This window comes from Cloeon dipterum, chromosome 2, assembly GCF_949628265.1.
Source record: "Cloeon dipterum chromosome 2, ieCloDipt1.1, whole genome shotgun sequence".
Classification (NCBI taxonomy): Eukaryota; Metazoa; Arthropoda; class Insecta; order Ephemeroptera; family Baetidae; genus Cloeon; species Cloeon dipterum.
This window is the reverse complement of record NC_088787.1, coordinates 25526771-25548293: the sequence shown is the minus strand read 5'-3', so window position 1 is coordinate 25548293 and position 21523 is coordinate 25526771. Positions and strand designations below refer to the sequence as shown.

Sequence of the window (21523 nt, the reverse complement as noted above, 5' to 3'; positions counted from 1 at the left end):
AAGTTCCATAAATTCTAGTTTAAACTAGCAATGAATGCCAAGTGTATCAAAATAAATAATACAAACAGAGCTCCAGCTTTGATGCTTTCCCCTCGTAAGGAAATTTTAATTAGGGCTAAAATATAATAATTATATTTAATTTTTTTTGCATGTGAGCTTCAAGAATAATGCACAAGGAATGAAATGTTAACAACGGATAAAACCAAAAATCTTCAAAAAAAAGTCACACGTGAAAGGTAGAGTTTATAGATGTCATTTCATTAGTTTCTTTTCAATAACTTAACTAGTCTCTTATCAATACTTCAAGAAAAAATATCTCTATTGCACTAGTTGTTTAAATAAAGCCATTTTTCAATTTTAGACTCTTGCAAATTGGCAGCGTTTTATTGAGAGTACATCCAGTGTGTAAAATGCTGATACTTTTTGAGTGAAATATTTACAAAAGTTAAAATCTAGGCAGTATTTACCCTACAAATGTTAAGATAATTGTATCAACTACGGATTCATATAATATGTATCAAAGGCAAGCAATATCTTTTGTCAAAACACATTGTTTGTTTCGTTTATGAAGTAGTTAAAAAAATTATGCGTTATCATGACCATCGATAAAAATACAAGAATCAGCAATTTAAAATCAAGCGTTGGTTGGTTGTGTCGTGGCGATCATAGCCTTGACCTTCACCAGGGCAGTTTCTAGGCCTTTGTGCAGCACGCTGGAGCAACCTTCGCGCTCAATGGTGGAGAAGCGGTATGTGTGGGGAACATTGTCACACGTGATGTGCGTCACAGCCTCCATCAACGGACAGATGATCAGTTTGTTGTGGTTTGAGAAGTTGATCTGAAAGGATCAAAATTAAAAATTTAGTGCTTTCTCAATCCTAACTTCAGTAATGAAAATTTGACAAGTATATTAGTGCTTAAATTATTACATCTCAATTCAATCCACGCACATGCAATTTTATTATAATATGATTTTACTCAACAATACAACATAAAATTTTCTTCAAGACTAATTATAGAACAGAAGAGATGAAGAAACCAACCTGCAGAGTTCCATTGGTTAAGAACATGATGACGCAGTTTCTCGAGCGGAACCAGTGGCAGAGGTAGGGCATCCTGGCCATTGAGTCAGATTCCTTGGACAACCGGCGGCCACCAGCCTTGACCAAATGCTCAACCATGTAGCGGCGGAAATAGTCAAGCAGCTTCATCTTCTTGGACAGACTGGTTGGGTAGGACAACATCTTGTGGTAGTGCTCCTGTCCGTCTCGCTCAATGTATTGAAGGTCAGTCTCATTTGCCAGCAAGATCAGCTTGGTGCCGTCGTTGTACGCAACAGCCACGCTGTCGTCGCAAAGCTGATAGCCAAAGCCGTACTTGTCTGTGTAGTCCACCCAGGTGGAGATCCAGAACAGAGCTTGGGCGGCAGGATCCTCAGCTTCTCCTGCAATTAATACAAAAATTAACATAAACATTCTTCATGGATAGATTCAATTTCCAATGAAAACAATTTCAAGACAAGTGGGCCTATAAAAGCTGACGCAATTTCGTTTTTCTAAATGATAAAAATGAGAGCAAAATTGATTCTGAATTCGCGATTAATCAAGAGCAATATGAAAAAGTATGAGATCAATAATTGTAATATTTTGCTCCAAGGAAGTGGCATAAACTATTCAATGAAAGATATATAAAAACAACAGCAATAGTTTAATATTTTAAAATAAAATAGCTATGATGCCAATTGGTTTTAAGCTATGTGAAATATGTTGAGAAAAAATTAAACCAGGCTTCATACTCGTTATTTCAATTTCATCGTTTAAATTCTCGAACAGCTTTGACGTCATCAAGTACGTCCTATTCATGAGGCAGTTGAGACTTACTCAAAAAACCAAATAAAAAGCAAGCCTCAGCTGCCTCTTGAATAGGACGTACTTGATGACGTCCAAACTGGTAGAGTATTTAAATGACGAAATTGAAATAACGAGGATGAAGCCTGGTTTAATTTTTTCTCAACATGAAAACAACCTCAAGTGGCCGCCTACTTCAAAATTTATATGTGAAATACTTTGATTTGTTCCTATTTTGTCTTTAAACAAAGTGTAAAGTGAATGTAGTCCATACTAATTTCAGTCATTTCAAATCTGAAAAATTAATTCATACCAAGGAATGAATTGTTGGGCTTCACCAAATTGGGTTTGTCCAGCAAGTTGGTGAGCTGGTCTTTGATCATGAGCATGTGCTTGAAGCTGTTCTCCATCACAGTGGGACCAACTGGCTGCGATTGGGCCTCGATGTGGTCACCGCGATGGTCGATTTGGTTGACCTGGGTGAGTGGCCGTCTGCTCGCAGTTCCAACCGCTGGAGCGTAGCTGGCGGGGTGCTTTATAGACACAGCACTCTGGTTGTGCTTGGCAAGAATGGCTGGGTCAAAGCGAGGCTCCACAGAGAGGCAGGTGGTTGGCAGCTCCTTTGGCATGTAGCCTGAAAAGATAAAACAGATGTTGTAACAAATAATTTCCATACCAATTAACATTATCAAGGTATCAAAATACACAATCATGGAAAAATGCAGTGGTTATTTTGAGCAGCAGCTGCCGATTATATAAATTTTGAATTATCAAGATCTAACAAGATTTGTTTGATTTTTTTATCCCCTATTAACTACCTTTCAATGTCAGGGGAAAACATTTGATGTCGCAGAGCATGCACAAGTACAAGTGACAAAATGGTTGCATAAGAGTGGCTTTACCCTTAATCAAACTAGTTCAAACCGACCACAAGCAGGGATCAGTGTAAGATGCATCATTCAGCTGGGTTGTAATATGTTTCCCCATTGTATTGCAACCCTAGAAAGGATTATTAAGTATTGTTGCCTGCTGAGCTGCGCACTTTTTGTCAAATTTTAAATAAGCTAATTTAATAGAGTTGCTCTTAATTTTTTTGGTGAGACTTTTGCAATGTCAAGAGAACTGAAAGTTGGGATAAAAGAAATCAGCACATAACCGGCAAAAAATTCCCCAGAACTTTCAAGCTAGTGCACTTCTCACAATAATTCAGGAATATGTCGCACCCTGGAATATTACAATAAATGCATAAATAGAAACAATTACCAGAGGTAAAGAATGGGTCGTCGAGCAGCTGTTTAACTGTGGGCCTGGCCTTTGGCTCTGACTGCAGCATGCGGCGGATCAGGTTGACTGCCTCTGGCGAGAGAGCTGCCTTGCTCAGACTGTATTCGCAGTTTCTGATGCGCTGGTATGTCTCCTTGAGAGATGTGGTCTCAAAAGGAGGCCGGCCGACCAGCAGAGTGTACAGGATGCAGCCAATTGACCAGACATCAACCTCAAAGCTATGGCCCACTTTGTTCAACACCTCAGGAGCAATGTAATTGGGAGTGCCGCACAACGTCCTGAAGCAAAAACAAAGGGTTTGAATAAGAACTTGTAATCATACTACATGTGCTAACTTCTTTCTTTCTCCTTTGAACTCAACAACGGTAGCAAGTCCAAAATCTCCAAGCTTGACCTGCAGATTGTCATTGAGAAACAGGTTTCCTAGTTTCAAGTCTCTGTGTATGATGTTGCGCTCGTGAAGATAGTGCACGCCAAGCAGCACCTGGTGCAAGTAAAATCTGGCCTCAGGCTCAGTCAGCTTCTTGCGTCTCCGCTGTAGCTCCATCATGGACTGGAAGGAAAAAAATTGACTGAGTGAACATCCTTGAAATAAGAAAAGCTGTATTAGTGGCTGTAACAGTTGAAATTGTATATAATATAACACGTGTTCTTGGGGATTTTAATGAATGCAACTTGCTCTACATTAAACTTATTTCAATAACAAAAGGTCATCAAGATAGATATGATACATTCAAGAATAGCAATTTAATAAATTTGAATTTGATTTTATCTAAACGCATAAAAATATTCTTCTGGTATCTCAGAGAATTGATTACATAGATCGGAATAAATTTTAAGTAGTATAATGTGTGTACTTTTATTGACGTGTTACCTGTATAGATTAGTAAATTTAAGCACTTTTTAGTGCCTGTAACGAAATAATAATTGCATTAGTTGTGAGTATCCTGTCTTAGGAAGAAGGTATCTACAATGACTCCTAACAAATATGTTTGGGAGATTCTTATTTTAAAATCATCTTTCTGCTGTTAAACAAGAATGCAAAATTACAATAATTCAAACCGCCGACAATTGTTGGCTTCCAACAAAAAGCAGGACCACGTTGTTGTAACGCTACATAATATATATGTATGTATGTATCTAGCATGAATTAATTAGTGTGAGCATAATATTACTCGTCTTTTGCAGAGCTCCAGAATAATGTAGACGTTGCCGCTGTTTTCGAAGAAACCACTGAAGCCCACGACATTTGGGTGCTTGAGACTCTTGTGGATGTTGATTTCCTGGACAACTTTCTCGCGAGCATTGTGCTTGAGCAGCAATTTCTTGGGGATAACCTTGCCCGCGTAAACTTCATTGGTGCGAATGTCTGTTATTTCATAGCATTTGGCGAATCCACCCTAAAACAAGGAATCTCGAGGTTAGGGAAGGCATCTATGAAATTCTTATGTCAGAATTCCACAATTTGCACGCGATGAAGAAAAATATAACGGTCGAAACTTACTTTGCCGAAAAAACGGCCCCTTTTGTAAGTCACGTTGGGTGTTGTGCTGGGATCGACGATGATATCTGGAACATCGCACACCTCAGGCTGCTTGGAAGTCATATTTGCGCTAATTCCTTCTCAAAGTGTTCAAAAAATTATTATCCATCGACGCACGAGAATACAGTATTGCATGCAACAAACGGCGGTAGATGAACGAGCAACGAGCAGCTAAACTATGTTTTTAAATTTGTCCGTTACAGGCGTTGCTTGGAGACCACAGTGAAGCTGGCCAATCAACAGTGATACCGGCTATACTGAAGGCCAATGAAAAACGAGCTTGAATGTCTAGCAGGTTGCTTGCCATTGGTCGATTCACTGACAAGTGACAGGTAGGTGCTCTGGATCAACAAAGAGGCTTCAAAATGGACATTATGAAAATTATTATTCCTGTATATAATTTAAATAAACTAGCTCTGAGTTATAAGATCTCAGATCATAAAAATTATAATTGATTTTTGAGTCAAAATTTATCAGTAAGCACATAGCAGAAGAAGTATTGTCCAATCTGGAAATACTTCTGTACATCCTGATTTAATTTTTGAAAGGCAACAGCGGGAAAATCATGCTGATGTCGTCGTTTTACAAAAAATTTAGAATCATTCACTCTATAATTAATTACATTCACAGTAAAAAATTCATTAAAATTTATTGTGCTGTTTAAAGAACCAAGTAGCCAAATTTATGTTCATTTAATTTTGAAACAGATGGGAACTTAGTAGCAGCTTAGTAGCCACAACCACTAGCGTAGTATTTCCGAAACCGGCAGCGTCACTCCCTCACCTTGCCCCCTATCTGTTGGCCACCATTTTTAAAACAAAAACACCGCTCTCGTGTGTAGTGATTTTAACTTTATCAATACGGTTTAAGGCATAATCTACTTTAAAGGTAGGCAACTTTATTTAAACGATGATATATGTGACTATGTGCTAAATGAAAATATTCTATTGAATAAAATAGAATAGATGCTTCGGCTTGTATGTACTACATAACATTCAGAACAGAGCCGCATTTTAAACTTGTGTGTTAAAATTGCAAAATATCGCTATTTTTTATCTTCTTTTACCGAATATTACAGGATGGGCGAACGAGGTGGACCAATTGGGCGTGGAAGAGGCATGATCGGTCGTGGGGGCCCTGGAAGGGGTCGAGGAATGGGTGACAGAGGAGCTATGAGGTAAATTAAAATTGAAACTGATTTAAATTTCTGCAATATTTGCTTAAAGTTTTGAAGTGTATAATAGATATGTACGGACAAAATTTTCAGTTTGTAAGAAAATGCAAAACTTTTTATAAATATATAGTTCAAAAGCTTCAAAGACTTGCCAATTTGTAGAAATGAACATAGTACTCACATGCAATTAATTTCACGGCATTATGTGTATGAACACTTAACTGATATTATTACACAATAGACATAGTATGTCTTTTCAATTCAACAGAGGGATGCGTGGTGGTGGTATGCGAGGTCGCGGTGGACCTCCAAACAGAGGCGGAGGTGCTCCCAGGCCAGAGGGAGCGCCCGCGGAGCCGCAGCAGACGAGCCCCCAGCAGGGTGAAGCTATCCCCACGACCGGAGGACGTGGAGGAATGGGAGCCCCTAGAGGGATACCCACGCGAGGCAGCTACCCGCCGCGCGGCATGATGGGAGGAGGCATGAGGGGGCGAGGAGGGCCAGGTCGCGGAATGCGAGGCATGGACCGTGGAGGCCGTGGTGGCGGCATGAGAGGCCGTATCGATGGCTTCATCCCCCGAGGCAGACCAGAGGGCGCCTTCATCCCCAGAGGTGGCCGTGGCGGTGAGATGAGAGGCCGAGGCGACTTTGTGCCCAGGGGTCGAGGAGCTCCTGGCGGTGGCTTCGACTCGCGGTCAGCGCCTCCCAGAGGTGGAATGGGTGGATACCAGGTTGGTTTTTTATTTCTTATCATTGCATGACTTACATTTAAAATTCATAATGCAGAAACCTACCTGTCAGCAAGATGAGATAAAGCTGAAATTCATGGTAAAACTTGGTGATCAACTAATTGCGTTAAGTTTAAAAACGACATCTAATGCAGCGACTTATAAAAAGCATAAAAATCTCTAACGAAAAATCGCTGAAATTAACCTAAATATAAAAAGAGTTGTATAATTAATTGATAACACCTCAATGAGTTGATTGAAAATTAAAAAATCATTTGAGGTCGAGAGTAACATTTTCGCTTGTGCACCTTGAATTAACCATCCAATTGCTGGTCCACAAAGCGCCAACAACATCTTTAAATCCATATTTTGGCATGTTAGAATCAATGACCAGTTCTAGTTAGAGATATATCCGGATATATCTAAATGATAACTGCAAAGGCAAGCTGGATGTATTGACATAGATTTTAAACTATTATTCCATTGAAAAACTCATTCTCTTGAAGACATAGATTGCAATTTTCAGCATGTTGACGGTTCTTGAAAGCATACAGACTTGTTTTGGTATTAACCGATACATGAACTGGTATAATTATTGTGATATGGCAAATTTACAAGACAAACCAATGTGTTTTTAAAGTGGTGCAACGTTTTTTTACTGAAAAACCATGTGGCCGAGCTGTCTCCTGTGTTCAGAAGGTGCAACGGATAAATGCCAAGTTAATGAATGATAATATTTTAGAAACTTGCCTCTAATGTATCCTTTGAGAAACAGAAACCCGCTCATGTGGCTTCTCTAACAATAAATTTAATGCTATTATGATAAGACAATGTTCATTGAGATAATGCCTGATAAGGTGATATAATTTTATAACAACTGTCCAAAAATACATAAATCCATTTGAATAGTGATTCAAGATGTCGCAACCACTAATTATTTAATAGTTGTTAAACCTTTAAACTCTCAAAATCTTCAAAAGTTAAAGCCTGTGAATTAGGGTTCTTCCAGCAACAAAAAAGATGAGTGTTTTTTAAATTTTTCCTGTTGTTCCAGCCAAGAGGTCGCGGTGGATTTGACCGTGGTCGTGGTGGAGATCGTGGAGCTCCACGAGGCAGAGGATCCGGAATGGGATTCCAGCAGCGCAACTCTTCGTCAGGAGACCAAGCGCCGTACAGGCAGCAGCAGAACGACTATCGAGGAGGATATCAACAACAGGGTGAGGGGCTGAAGAGGCCCCCAATGGGCATGTCTCAGCCTGGATCTGCACCCAAGAGGGGCAGATTTGAAGACCAACAGCAGGATCCCTACCAGTCAGGGTATGAAACCAGCACTTTGGTCTCTAAGCTGCTAAATTGAGAAATTTTGGAAAAAGGCGACCACTAAATTTAGCTTTACCAATTTGTCATTGAGAATTTTTTAGTTATATTGTTTCAATAATTTGTATTCAATTTTAGTATATATAACATTTATATCTTAATTTTGTGTCGCTCGTGAAAATATTAAGATATTTAGGTGGTTCAACTAACTGGGGCAGTCAAACAGTGAAAGTTAAAAAATATTTCTCAAAGTACCATTGTAATGATTTAAAAAAGTTCCATGATGTTCATGATGTCTTAGAATATTCCTTAAATGGGCACAAACCTCATGTATAACTTTTTATTTGTCCTCTTGAGTTAACGTTCTAGAACTTGCCCTGGTTCCTAGAATCAATATGATTGTTTTCTGTTCTCAGGTATTACAGACAGGGTCAGCAGGGCGGCTACGACAACTACCAGAGCCAATCTGGTGGAAGCTACAGTAATGGCAACACGGTTGACTACAGCTATTCACAGAATGAAATGCCCCAGGCTGATTATATGGCACCAGCCCAGAGCGCTCCTGCATACGGAGCTGCTGACCCTTATTCTTCTTATCAAATGCCAGGTGAGCTGTAGCAATGTGATATTTTATTTTTCATTAATATTTTATGGCTCTTTGCTATTGCTGGCGAATTTAATGATTCAAGTAGTTTAAAATAAATATTCCTACAGGAAGCACAGCTGGGTTAAGGCTACAAAATTTTCCTGGACTTAGTATAAAAAATATAATATTTTACTTTTGGACAGCGGATAATATTACACCTACATTTTCTTTGAACACCTAAAAATGTTACAGCCCAGCAAACAGACCAACGGTGGGGCTCTGACCCGTACAACAGCGGTTCCGGCTACGGTGGCGCTTCCTCTGGAGGCTACGCTCAGTCGGCCGGTGCCTACAACGGGCGAAATTACAACGCACCAGCCCCCGCTTATGGTAAGTACTAGGCCGAATTTTGGATCAGCTGCATTTTTCCATTTAGTCACAAATTGGGAGAAACGCCTTGGATCTATATGCCCCGCCACTAATTAGCTTGAAAAATAATGTCTGGAGTTGAAACATGTTTTACTGCATAAATTTTGTGTTCTACTTATACGTCATTGAATGAATTCAAAATAAATTTTAAACATGTGCAATGGCAGAAAAAAGATAAACATAAGCAAGCTAATTCAAATTTCTATTTTATTCACGTTCATGCCCCATTATCAACCGATCGTAATACATACTCACTTTGCTGAGGGCAACGTGCAGTTGGACAAGATGATCTAGAAAGCAGCTTGATATTTGAGACAAGCAAGATCTATCAGTAATTTGGTGTTTATATCACTTGAATCGTGAAGGGTAAATAGGAGATTTTAATTTTGCGAAACAAGTGGATTCAAAACTACGAAAGTTTACGCATGGAAGAAGTTTAGATAGGTTTTAAACTTATTACAAATCATTTAGCTCCGAGTAGGCAAGAAGACTTGTCTTGAATATCATAAAATGTATATTTAGTGTAACACAGATTTCTAGCTTCTTGTTCAATTATCAAAACCGTGAATCGTGAGACAATTTGACATCTATATTATCAAATCATATGCAAGAAGTACAAATTAACGAAATACTCACGTAACAGCAATTCACGATTTTCAAACGAGAGGACTAGAAGAATTCGGATGATTCCGCCGAATTTTGAGTGAGAAAAAGCGGAGAAAAGCAACGAACCAAATGAAACCAATTACCTGAGGGCATCTAAGGCATACAATCACTTAGTGCCCCAATATCACCTCTGATTAGGTTTAAACACTGGGGACTAGATCCTAATGTTTCTCTTTAAGTTTTTTCTGCCAATTGGGGCTTCAAGATTTGAAAAAAAATTCGCATTTCTAAATCAAAATTGAAGACAAAATATTTTCAAAATTTGAATTATTTTTAACAGCAAAATTGGTCCTGAGCTCAAAAGCTAGCATCAAATTTAGCTATTTACTGAAAGTGGTGAGAGCGATTGAAAAAGGCATATAGATCCAGAGAGGGTCAAGGGAATGGTGACTGTTTGTTCTTGCATTTTGGGATCGGGTGACGAAGAAAATTCTGTTTGTGTGGCAGGAGGGAGCGCAGGAGGTGGTTACAGCCAAGGCCGCGACTATGACATGGATCGCAGATATTGAGAGAGACTCTGAACTCGACCTTAAGTCTCGATTTAGTGCACAAGTCACTAAAACCATCTTTTTATTTTAATTTAAAAACCTGATGATGATATATCACAACCGCGAGAACGCGACATTTTAGTAGTAAATCCATCTCTCTATTCTTAAGGAACAAGCTTATGTGTAATAATAATCTTAGCTTTATTTTTAATTCCACTCTTCGCAATGTTGAGTTGGTTGAAAATTATTATGATCGTGTGTAGTCAAAGCAAAGTGAAATAAAAAATTGCATCTCGTGTTGCATCTTTAGATCAGAAAAAAATAAACCGTCAGAGTCTTGTCTTTAAAGCAGAAACACCTAACTCTTGCTAACTACGTCTAACGAAAAAAAGTTATCCATGATTTCAAGTGTACAGTTATTAAACTGACAAAAATTCCTACATCTTTTTGTAATTTGATTTTTGTTGATCCCTTTCCTTTATTTTTATGGGAGGGAACAGCTTTTTGCACAGTCGTGGAAGGTGCAAAAAATTATTTGGCATTTAAATAAGATAATTAAACTGTTTATAAAATAAACATGAATTCGTGATAAAAAAATGAACCACACTCCTTGAGCCACAATCGTTTGAAAAATCGAAGAAAACAATATGCGGCGAGCTGACACAAATTGCGTCAACTTTACAATCAGGTATCAGTTATCAGGTAAAAACCATTAAATTTACTAAGTTCTGGAAAACAAAAATCTCATGCATAGTAAATTCCTCTTTATATAGGACTAAATATTTTCGCTGGCGACTTCAATTTAATGGCTACATAGATAAGGTGATTGAGGAATAAAAATAATCACATTAAACCATAGAAGTTAAAAATGCAGATTAACACGATTCTTAGCGAAGTCGCCAGTAGTTTTGGATCACATTAGTCAAATTTTCCTTGATGTAGCACTTTATCTCGCTAGTCATTCCATCCACTTGGACAGCCTGCAAAGTTTTCTGCAGCAGAAACAAAGGAAATTCTCCATTCGCTTCTGTCGCAAGGATTTTTTATTAACTTTGAAATCATTTTGGTGGAGTACTTTTCCAATAATTAATTTTCCCTGTGGAATTTTGGTATATATTGTTGTTGTTGAAATGAATAATCTTTCCAATGCAAAGCAAAGGACAACTCGCCCTATTCCCACGTATATCACGTGTGGAGCGACACCCAGTTGCAAGCGCAACTAAATTGCGAAAAATTGCGAAAGGAATGGGCCACAAATCAAATGTGGCAGAATTTCATCACTTGTGTAAGTATGCAAGCACCAATAAATAGCAAACACACATGAAAAAATGAGCGGTGATCGAATCCCGCGGAGGATGAATATAAATTTATGAGAAACAATGTTGAATAACGCAATAGCATAGCAAAAAATATAGATGCAAAGAGTCTTGGCGCAATAGGCAAACTCACGCCGACACATGAATGTTTTTGGACCAGAAAAGTCTTTGCGAGAAACGACGAAGAAAATGGACAGTAAAGTGAACCGACAAAGTAAAGTTGTTCACCATTATGAGAACTGACTTTCCACGAAAGGCAACTGAAAGTGAATTGCGTGCGCCGCAAAAGGAAGAAGTTCGGTGAAATATATGCTCTAAAGCGCAAATGACTGCGACTGCTATGAAATCAAATCAAAACCGGACGACTAAAACGAGAAAGGAATTAATACTGAATGCATGCGAATACAGGGAAACGAGCCGTTGGCCAGACTCTTTGCCTTGAAAAAGCGTCTTTGCAATTGCTGACTTAGGCAGCCAAATGCGATTGAAAATGTATCAAATCGATTTTTTGATTAATAAAGAAAGTGCCACCTTTGGTCGCAAATGAAAGCATGTAGTGGATTAAGATCGATTTTTAATGTTCTAATACAAGTATTTTCAATTCTCAGGGTATCAACAATGATGAACACCACCCTGAGGTGTGACCTTCCAGTGACACCTCCAGTGGTTGGTCATCCATCGAATTCAAGACTGAACCGTAACGAAGAAGACTGATGTTGTAAGATCTCATTTTTAACTTTTCAAATAATAAACTGTTATGTTTACAATGAATTTAACCTGTGTTTTTCTGCATTAAAAACCTCCAGATTTACGTATTTAACAGTTACGGTTAACAATTTATTCATTGAAATCCTACAATCATTCTTTAGACTTGGATTTAGAAGTCTCACTTTTGGCCCTATGTCATTTTTTCTTCTCCTTAACAGCAACCTTTTCTTTAGCCAGGGATTTAATTTTCTTTTCAAGATATTGCACTCTTTGAACGAGTTTTTCATTTGGACTGAACTCTGAATGAGGAACCTGTAGCACTCGCGCGCCCTGGGCTTGCAGAAGACGCACGGCCAGCTTGTTTGGACCTGTCGGCTCACTGACTCTTCGACACAAATCCGCGTACTCCCAGACCATAATTGCTATCCTGGTTGCGAAATTGAAAATTGTAATGGATTAACGTGTTAATAAGGAAATTAGTTACCTAGAAGATTTCGTTTTGGCTGGAGCAGGTTTGTCCAGCGCTAGAGCGTTACCTTTGGCGTCCACGTGGCATTCAACATCCACTAGAAAACCCATTCCAGAATCGATTTGCGTGTTCAAGAAGCCTGGGCTTGGGAATAAATTTTGCAGAGCGTCCAAAACACTTCGCACCTACAACAAATAAAAGCCGTTTATGTATTAAAAAATAGCAAATCAATAATTTTTCAATTAAAAAAAGCAACAGGATACAATTGTTAAAAATATTTAGTGCTGTTAGACATTATTATAATATAATTGCAATAAGATAAAATTGACAAAGAACATGAAGCGGAAAAATGTTAAGTCTTCCAAGATGTAGGTTTACTCACAAGAATTTCTTTTCTCTTTGGTTTGGTGAGAAGGTTATGGATTTGCATCTCGAGTCTAGGTCCCTTGAAGTCTTTGATTTCCAGTCCAGCTGAGGCGTCAATATTAAGAAGCTTGAGGCAAGCTGACGGTCCAAGAGCAGAGCTCGCTCTGAGCTGCTCAAGGAAGTTTGCGTTGAGCACAGAGGCGGCCTGCGCTCCCTGCAACCGGCCAAGCACTGTGAGCGCCCACACAGTTTCCAGCCACGAAGTGGCTGATGGCGCATCCTTCATGATGGACAGTCTCTTTGAAACCACCTCCAGTGCGGCGTCAAGGTTTGAGGGCTCGTAACCTGTATACGCCAGGGTGAGCAGGAAAGAGACCAGGTCTTGCGGCCGGCACTGCTCACTGTGCGCCACCATCCATTCAGAAAGAGCATCTAGCAGGGCTGAAAAAATGTTTACGATTAATTCCACCCAATATTTGAACAGGATTGAAAAACTATTTTATTATAATTTTCGTAATTTTCATATAATTAAAGTGCTCAGTCTGCGGCCTCACAGTTTGCCCTAATTAAAAAGGTGCTTAGGGTTTCCCTTTGCACATATTGCTCAAACTAAAAACTTGTATGTTGAATATAATTAAAACCAGGCTTCATCCTCGTTGTCAATTAAAGAGAAATTAAAAACTTGTACATGAACCACATAGGCTTTGTGCTGCGCATGCATACCATGCTGGTTGTATAACCCCAATATGAAAATTTTTGTTCACCTGCATCTCTGTAGCGCAAAATGCCTATACTCGTTAGCGCCGAGCCCACTGGTGCTGGCTGTTTGTTTTGTGCTAAATTTTCTTGCAATCCTTGCTGAATTTTGTCCAACAAACTCTGCGAAATTAACCATGCATTGCAGCGAATATATTCATCACAATTTATAAAAAGTGGGAAAATAATACCTCGTCTGGAAAATTAAGCAGCGCTAAAGCGTACAGCAAGTCAGAAGCCTGTTTGACTGATAAATTTTGCTGCATCTCACATATGTTAGTGGAAAGAGCTTGCAAAATAGGAACTGTCCTGCTTTTTTTCGACGCCAAGGCTGTCATCACCTAAAAGAGTTCAAATTTTAATGTCACGTCCATTAAATAAACAGCTTTCATTCTTGTCTTGTAGTTTAGCACATAAAATTATATGTACTTGGACAAGAAAAAGCACCACGTGCATCATAATATATTATATTATTATATTACAAAACACCTATTTTTTATTTCCTCAAGAGAAAAATACTTTTTTAAGAGTACATTTGGATCAATTTGTGTAAAGTGAAATGCGTTGTTTATGTATCATGGTATCATACATACCTTGACTGTCTGTTCCAATGTAAGTGACTGGGCCTTTTTGGCCGCCTCGTCAGCGTCTGGCACTCCGAGCAAAGTGGCCAAATCGTGCTTGGCGGCCGCCAGCTTAGTGCTGTTGTTCAGATGGCCGAGCATTCGGCACAGCCGTGTGAATCGGGGATCACTCTCAAACTTAGCCGACACCGCGGGGCCTTCGGCGGCCGCTCGCTCCGCAAGGGAGGCTACTATTTTCAGAGCGTGATCCCGCTGCACGCCTTTGTCGGCGGCCACGGCCAGCAGCTCCTCGACTGAAGTGCCGGCGGCCGTGATTCTCTCCTCGATGGTGGGCTCCAGTTGGGAGAAAGCGGCCGCCACCATGCGGTTGCTGCGAGGCCTCCGCGCCGCCGGTCGCTCCTCCTCGCTACTGGCGGATGGTGCAACTCCACTCGTAATGCGTCTCCTCACGGCCGAGGCCAGGGCCCGTGCAGCCAGCGGCCGCAGTTGGCCGCCTATCATCACTGTAACTATTGTGAGGGACGTTCAGATCAGTTCACAAAGTCACACCAGTCCGAATGGAAAATAAATTCAGCTGAAGATTCAAGGCTGCCAACATCGCAGAAAGTAAATAAATAAGTTGACTACGCCCTCCTCCACAAGTCCGATCTGACGTTTGACCAAAAATATACCAGATCTTAAATTAAAATAAATTTTCTGTCTAATGGAGGTTGACGATACGGAAACTTTGATGCTTGAGGCTGTTCGAGAGTTGAACGAAGAACTCGGTTCGGACGTGGACAAGGCCCGAGAGGCGTATGATCGATATGTGGCAGAAAAACATGAAATTGAGCAAATGGTGAGCACGCTAAAAGTTGCATTTCCTTTTCTAACAATTGATCGAATTTTTCCAATTTAGCTGGATGTTGCTAGCAGTGCCGCTCGGGTGTCGGCCGCCGTGCAGGAGGTCGAGGCTGTTGCCTCGCAAGTGGCGATGGTTGTTGGACAGTACGACACCCTCAGTGTGCACAGCAAAGGCCAACTTGAAGAGCAGCTACAAGCTCAGGTTTGCATTCACAATTTTCTTTTTAATTAAATAACAGTTCGTCATTATTTATACCACTGTGTATCATATAGGTTGAAAGGGTCAGTCAGTTGGAAGCAGCAGTTGCTTACCTGAAGAGGATCCAAGAGCTGGAGGCCGTGAGCAACCAACTGGAGGCGGCTTTCCATAACGAGAGGCATGTGATGGAACTGCTGGGACAGCTTGCAAAAATGGGAGCTGCTCTTGCTGGCAGCAACTGTCATCATCTAACCAGTTTCTATGCAGAAACCCAGGGCTACTGGCACACGCTGATCAAAGAAAAGCTTTCTAGGTAGGAATCCAGTTGTTGTATCACCGTAATTTTTAATCACGCTTTCATAGTGAATTTGATGAGGTGCTGAAGGAAATCAAGTGGCCCATTGTAGCTGATGTGACCTTTACGCCCTCAGCAGAGGTGGAAACTCGTTTTGAGACTCTTGTCGAATTACTTCTTCTATTAGAAATCACGTAATTTTTATAAAAAATTTCACGAAATGAAATAAAATACACTTCTTATTTAGCGAAGGACAGCAAGAAGTCGCGCGAAATCAGTCAGCGCTACTTTCGGACTTCCTGCCCCCACCTTTGCCTTTGCAGCTGATGGTCAGACCGCTTCGGAGACGGTTTCTGTACCACTTTTCAGGACCAAGACAGACCAACAGACTTGACAAACCGGAATGGTTCATGGCTCAGGTGCTTGCATGGATTAAAGAACATGTAGCCTTTTTGTCTCAGCGAGTGCAGCCTGTTTTGGATAGAGTGAAAGGAGAGGATGCCCCTTCAGCTCAGGTGCAGACAAAAGACAATAAAATATTTTTAGAAGTTAACTTCATTTCATTTTATTTGCAGATTGAGTTTGCTAGAGCCCTTGTTCAATTTGTATTAGAAAAGTTGCACTCAGAGTTGCCTTTGCTGGAGCAGGACGATGCCCTATTTGCTCACGCTGTTGATGAAACTCTCGCTTTTGACAAGGAACTGCGTGTGGGGCTTGGATATCCGCCTGGTCAGCCAGGCGTTGTTGGTGTTCTCACGCAGGCGCCTGTTTTCGTAAAGTGGATCGCCATGGAAAAGAAGTGTAAGCTCTCTATAAAAGCATGGCATAGGTATTTTATTTTAAATATTTCCAGATGCTGGCGAGCGAATGGACCGAATGTTGAGCTCTGAGACCGCTTGGCAAGCTCTTGCTTCTCAGGAAGAGCAGCTCAAGGTAACTGAATGCGCCGATGCATTTATTGCACTCCTAGCGACTATGACTGATCGATTTAGAAACTTGCCTCAGCCTGGACATAGGTAAACATCAAGAATGCGTGATTTAACTTTCATATTGGATACTATACACAAAGGCAAATGTCTTTAGTTAAATACTATAATTTCAATTTTTATTTTACTAAATATTCATCGTACCATGAAGAAGATAAAATTTATATTTAATATTAATATGATAACCTTTCCCAGATTGCAGTATGTGGAACTTCAACTGGAGCTGATCGAAGAATGGCGCTTGCGTTTGGTGCAAATTCTGCGTGAAGAGCGGCTAATGCCTCTGGCATCTCGCTTGCCTGCCATCCTCAACTCTGTGAGCTATGTATCTGCCGTTTTGCGAGAGTGGGCTGAAAAACCTTTGCTGCTGCAGCTGCAACTGTACAGACAGGGTCACGTGCAAGGCTGCGTGTTTGACGACGCCCTGCAGCTGCTTGATAGCCTTTCCACCGAGTTGCTAGACACTCTGACAGAAGCTGTGCTGCTTGACGTCAAGGCCAAAAGCAGGGAATATCGAAAGGACAGGTATGAATCGTTCATGGTGAGCAATTTATTTAGTACTGCAAAAGTTATGACACGTCTGGAAAGATACAAAATATTTATTTTTAATTCATCAATCGTGAATCACTATGTGTTTGAAGGTGGTTCTGCATGACTAGTGATGAAAATAGCTTGACGCCCTCGGCGTGTGGTATGATGCAGATACTCTCAGCCAGACTGCTGCAACTGAAAGAATTGTTAGCCGAGACGCTTTTTGCCAAAGCCTGGCATTCGCTTGCGTTGTATTTGTCTCAAGTGAGAATATTAATTCACTCAATAATTAAAAAAATTTACTAATTTTACTATCACGCAGTTTCTTATGGAGGAGCTGGTGTTTGAAAACTGGTTCAGTTTAGGTGGTGGCTCTCAATTTCAATATGATCTTATTCACGGTCTGTTTCCATTGTTCGGACAGTTCACTACCAGGCCTGACAATCTCTTCAAGCCGTAAGTATTTTCTCTCTTTAATTTGAGTTTGAATTTTACATTTTGCAATATTTCTGAAGTCTGAAAGAAGCGTGCATCCTTTTGACTCTGGCGTCAGGCTCGGCTAAACTGCTTGCCGAGGTGCTAAGGGACGACCAAGACTCAACAGACGCTCTGGCGGAGATCGGTGTGCACAGACTGAATCCTCAAGAGGCGCGCGAGATTCTCTCTAGGAGAAACGATATCAGTGCTTCTGATCTGTGATATAATTACGTAAAGACACTTGTTGTTTGTTTTGTTTCAATATAATTCAATAAATGCGGCACTGTATAAGTTTCGTACTACATCTGCGTTAGAAATTTTAATAAGACACACAAGAGAATCAAAGTTTACTAGCACTTGTCCAAACTGTTGGGATGTCCACATAATCCCGATTGATTTCTTCAATTGAACTGACACCTAAAACATTCCATAATTTATTTACATTAAGTCAGCTGGTAAAATGTTTAGTGATACCTGAGAGCATCATGGTGATCCTTAGCTCATCTTCCAAGATGCCGAGAACCTTCTCCACCCCCTGCTGGCCACCACAGGCCAGTCCCCATACTGCAGGTCTGCCAACAAATGCCATTCTTGCCCCTATGGCAATCGCCTTGAATATATCAGTCCCCGTAGAAATTCCTCCATCAATATACACTTCGCAACTGGTTCCCTTGAGCTTGTCCACGATTCCAGGCAAAACCTCCAGCTGCGGAGAGGAAAAAACTATTTTTCTTACCCGTTGTAATTATTCAAAAGAAATACCGGTGCTGGAACGGTGTCGACTTGTCTCGCGCCATGACTGGACACTATAATGCCAGCAGCACCGTGTTTCACGGCCAGCTCAGCATCTTCAACGGTCAAAATTCCTTTCAAAATCACTGGCAGCTGTGTTATCCTAAAATTTTTGATGCCCCATTTATATATTCTTTTTGTAAAAAATCCATTATTACGATTTGAGCCAGGCTACATCTTTCCAGGTCAAACTGCGATCGAGCAGGCCTGCCACATATTCGTTAACCCCCGAGCCAGTACCACTGGAGGTCATATCACTTCGCGTTATACCTTTGAAATTAGCCACCCTATAAATTTATTTTTAAATTATTAATGTCTGATAGGTCAATCTCAGGGGGACTTACTCAAAGTGAGGCGGGAGGGAAAACTTGTTGCGCGTGTCAGCATAACGAATGCCAAAAATGGGTGCATCGACCGTGAGCACAATGGCCTCAAAGCCCGCTTCCTGGGCCCGCTGGACAAGCTGCCTGGTGACGCCGCGGTCCTTGTAAATGTACAGCTGGAACCACTTTCGCGCGTCCGAGGCAGCCACGGCCACGTCCTCGAGAGGAGTGGTGCTCAGGGTGCTCAGAATGAAGACGGCGCCCCTCGTCTGCGCCGCCCTGGCGTTGGCACTTTCGCCCTCAGGGTGAGCCATCCTCTGCAGGGCGGTCGGTGCCACTCCGAAGGGGAGGGTGGCAGGTCGACCCAGCACGCTTGTCATCAATGAGCAGTTGGACACGTCTCGCAGCACGCGGGGCTTCAATTTGACTCTGAAATTTGAATTTAATTCAATATTTTGGTTGATAAATTCACATTTATCTGCCAATTATAGGTTTATGGTGTTTGGATAACTATGCCATAAATTAAATAAATAGTCAAATATAATTGCTGTTGTGCTAGAGATGACTTTGTGACCATTTCAGGAATTTTCCAGCAATGTTATCTGAAAAATAGTTAGGATTTTTTCTAAGACGTCAAAGTGGAAGTTCTGAGGGAATAAATTTATTGTATGGAGAATAGATCCGTAGTAAAACTATTACATTTTCGTTATTGATTAATTCTCTAGAACAATTATATTTCAAGAGTAAGAGAGACGCTTCTATTAATATATTGTAAATCGTTGATTTTGACTTCAAATTATTTAAAAAATCGAAAAACTTTCATTTTTCTTCGATATTTTTCTCTCTAATATTGGAATGTCATTATGAAACTTAAAAAGTATAAATATTCGAAATATTCCCTTTCCATTTTGAAAGCTTTTAGGTTTTACCTGACGATATCTTATAGAGGTCATTCTCGGTCATCTGGTTCCATTTAAACTTTCGTTACCTGACTTTAGCGCATATCATTTTTAGTGTAATGCACTACTTAACGTACCTTTTATCAGTTCAAAAATGATAAAAAGCATAAATAATGCTTTACCTTAGATAAGCATCTTTTGCCAGGCGGAGCGAATGTTCATGTCCTGCGCCCGATTGGTAATAATCAAGTGGGTGCTTCGCCAAAGTTTGCAAAGCCCTTTCTTCGAAGTCCTTGACGCACACAAGTCCCTCGAGTCCCGTCATTTTTGTTCCACTTAAGGCTGTTTTGAAATGAAACACACTGAATGTTTGTTTATGATAAAATAAGCGAGTGTTTCTCTCGTTTGATCTTGGAGAAATGAGGTCCCCGTGCCCCACCTCAAAGAAAAACGTTAAAAGTCAACATAGGGTCAACTCCGTTAATTTTATACTGATAGGATTTAATGCGCTGTAGCTGAATGTCCATTATATAACTTTCCATTTCCAAGAAATGTGTTGACACTCTTTGGCAAAATTAAAATAACCATGTTAAATATTTGTGTTCTTTATCATAATAATAATATCTTACTCACCAAATTTAGCCTTTTATTGCAATATATAGCTATAATATAATCTTAACAAAAAGCTTTGATTGACTAAACACAATCAGTATGAAAATTAATTTGATATGACATGGTACTAATATGTACATTTTACTAAAATGTATAGTATAGTTGCGGGGTGGCCGGGTAGGAAAAAGGAATGAACTGCTGTTTGACTGCCAGAGATAGACTAAATTATTACCTACTCCGCACTCTCGTCTGCGTGTTCACAGCCTCACATGCATGAAATACCTGAGTGAATATTTTTATTTGGGATAGAGCAATTATTACAATTCTATTAACATCATATTGTTCCATTTTGGCGTATTTTGGATTAAAAAAATGCATTTATTGGTTGTCACTTTAAAAACTATGGCAGCGGTGGGATTCGAACCCACGCCTCCGAAGAGACTGGTGCCTTAAACCAGCGCCTTAGACCGCTCGGCCACGCTACCGTGTTAAAATTCACTATGTTTGAAAATCATCACATTGTCACTCTCGAACCTAATAAGAGAATTAGGATATTTTTAATGCTCACCTCTACATTCTATGATTGCGATCGCGTCGTGCGTGTCATGCGTGTGGTTTGAATGGCATCATCCTTGATGTTCAAATTTAACGAATTTGATTTAAAAGTGAGCGCACCATGCTGAATCAATTTTAAGTGATTTGAATCCTAAATCTCATACAAATTAAAGAGTTGCCCTGCTGATCCGTAATAAACCAAATTTGAATCTAAAGAGAAAAATGTGCTAAAACGGCTAAAAAACAATGTTTAAATATTTATATATTTGAATTAATCGTCGTGGTAGTGAAAAAGTTGCACACAGCTCAACAACCAAAAAATGCGAATTTCCTTATTGCAAGAAAAGAAAGGTCAACCATTAATTCAACAATTAAAACTTAAGGTTTTTGTCGAGAGATGCGCAATTTTTCCGCTACCTAGAATTGGTTTATTATTTATAATTCTATAATGGTGAATATAAATATAATACCTCATGTTAAGTAAGGATCGTAAACGTACAGATTATTTGATCAAGCCATTAAAAATCCTTGTGTAATCTGATCTAAAAATTTTTAACAAAGATACGTTAAAATTTGATTTTTCGGATTTTTCGAATTCTTCCAGCCAGTTATAAAATTTAAACACTTTTCCTAAATGTCATGATTGATACTGAGGATGATTGTTTAAATCATTATCATCTTTGTCGATAAAATAAAAGAATGAAAAATAATATTTCCAATTTGTGTGATCTTAACCGTATCACAGTGTAA

General features: G+C 39.9%; 5 protein-coding genes and 1 non-coding gene across 11 annotated transcripts; 2 read left to right on the top strand and 4 right to left on the bottom strand.

Annotated features, from left to right (window-relative positions):
* Positions 1-71: 71 nt before the first annotated feature.
* Positions 72-4813, bottom strand: polo (Serine/threonine-protein kinase polo). The gene is made up of 7 exons (XM_065480924.1): positions 4636-4813; positions 4307-4531; positions 3467-3684; positions 3111-3409; positions 2161-2481; positions 1044-1444; positions 72-838 (listed from the first exon to the last, which is right to left on the bottom strand). Exons 1-7 carry the CDS (start codon positions 4735-4737, stop codon positions 635-637), a joined length of 1770 nt encoding a protein of 589 aa, XP_065336996.1. The 5' UTR covers positions 4738-4813; the 3' UTR covers positions 72-634.
* Positions 4814-5411: 598 nt separating this feature from the next.
* LOC135936189 (pro-resilin-like) lies at positions 5412-12149 on the top strand. Of its 5 annotated transcripts, none has more exons than XM_065478920.1 (8): positions 5412-5562; positions 5753-5851; positions 6117-6579; positions 6635-6676; positions 7631-7893; positions 8310-8500; positions 8732-8869; positions 10022-12149. In XM_065478920.1, exons 2-8 carry the CDS (start codon positions 5754-5756, stop codon positions 10081-10083), a joined length of 1257 nt encoding a protein of 418 aa, XP_065334992.1. In that variant the 5' UTR covers positions 5412-5562; position 5753; the 3' UTR covers positions 10084-12149. The 5 variants fall into 5 exon arrangements, with proteins under 5 accessions (XP_065334992.1, XP_065334995.1, XP_065334991.1 ...); XM_065478923.1 differs by having other exon boundaries at positions 6096-6579; positions 11987-12149; XM_065478919.1 differs by having other exon boundaries at positions 6096-6579.
* Positions 11936-14815, bottom strand: LOC135936188 (FAST kinase domain-containing protein 3, mitochondrial). Its single transcript, XM_065478918.1, has 6 exons — positions 14271-14815; positions 13869-14018; positions 13686-13800; positions 12938-13362; positions 12571-12740; positions 11936-12513 (listed from the first exon to the last, which is right to left on the bottom strand). Exons 1-6 carry the CDS (start codon positions 14760-14762, stop codon positions 12282-12284), a joined length of 1584 nt encoding a protein of 527 aa, XP_065334990.1. The 5' UTR covers positions 14763-14815; the 3' UTR covers positions 11936-12281.
* Positions 14816-14885: 70 nt separating this feature from the next.
* On the top strand, positions 14886-17898 carry Rint1 (RAD50 interactor 1). Its single transcript, XM_065478917.1, has 11 exons — positions 14886-15099; positions 15160-15306; positions 15378-15616; positions 15667-15792; positions 15846-16113; positions 16174-16399; positions 16452-16614; positions 16780-17109; positions 17226-17379; positions 17438-17571; positions 17631-17898. Exons 1-11 carry the CDS (start codon positions 14965-14967, stop codon positions 17812-17814), a joined length of 2106 nt encoding a protein of 701 aa, XP_065334989.1. The 5' UTR covers positions 14886-14964; the 3' UTR covers positions 17815-17898.
* LOC135936190 (uncharacterized) lies at positions 17881-20085 on the bottom strand. Of its 2 annotated transcripts, none has more exons than XM_065478925.1 (6): positions 19789-20085; positions 18729-19136; positions 18543-18671; positions 18355-18487; positions 18067-18298; positions 17881-18009 (listed from the first exon to the last, which is right to left on the bottom strand). In XM_065478925.1, exons 1-6 carry the CDS (start codon positions 19929-19931, stop codon positions 17933-17935), a joined length of 1122 nt encoding a protein of 373 aa, XP_065334997.1. In that variant the 5' UTR covers positions 19932-20085; the 3' UTR covers positions 17881-17932. The 2 variants fall into 2 exon arrangements, with proteins under 2 accessions (XP_065334997.1, XP_065334998.1); XM_065478926.1 differs by lacking the exon at positions 19789-20085 and adding an exon at positions 19637-19750.
* Positions 20086-20621: 536 nt separating this feature from the next.
* On the bottom strand, positions 20622-20703 carry TRNAL-AAG (transfer RNA leucine (anticodon AAG)). The gene has a single exon. It is a non-coding gene; the product is annotated as a tRNA-Leu (tRNA).
* Between the last annotated feature and the right edge of the window lie 820 nt (positions 20704-21523).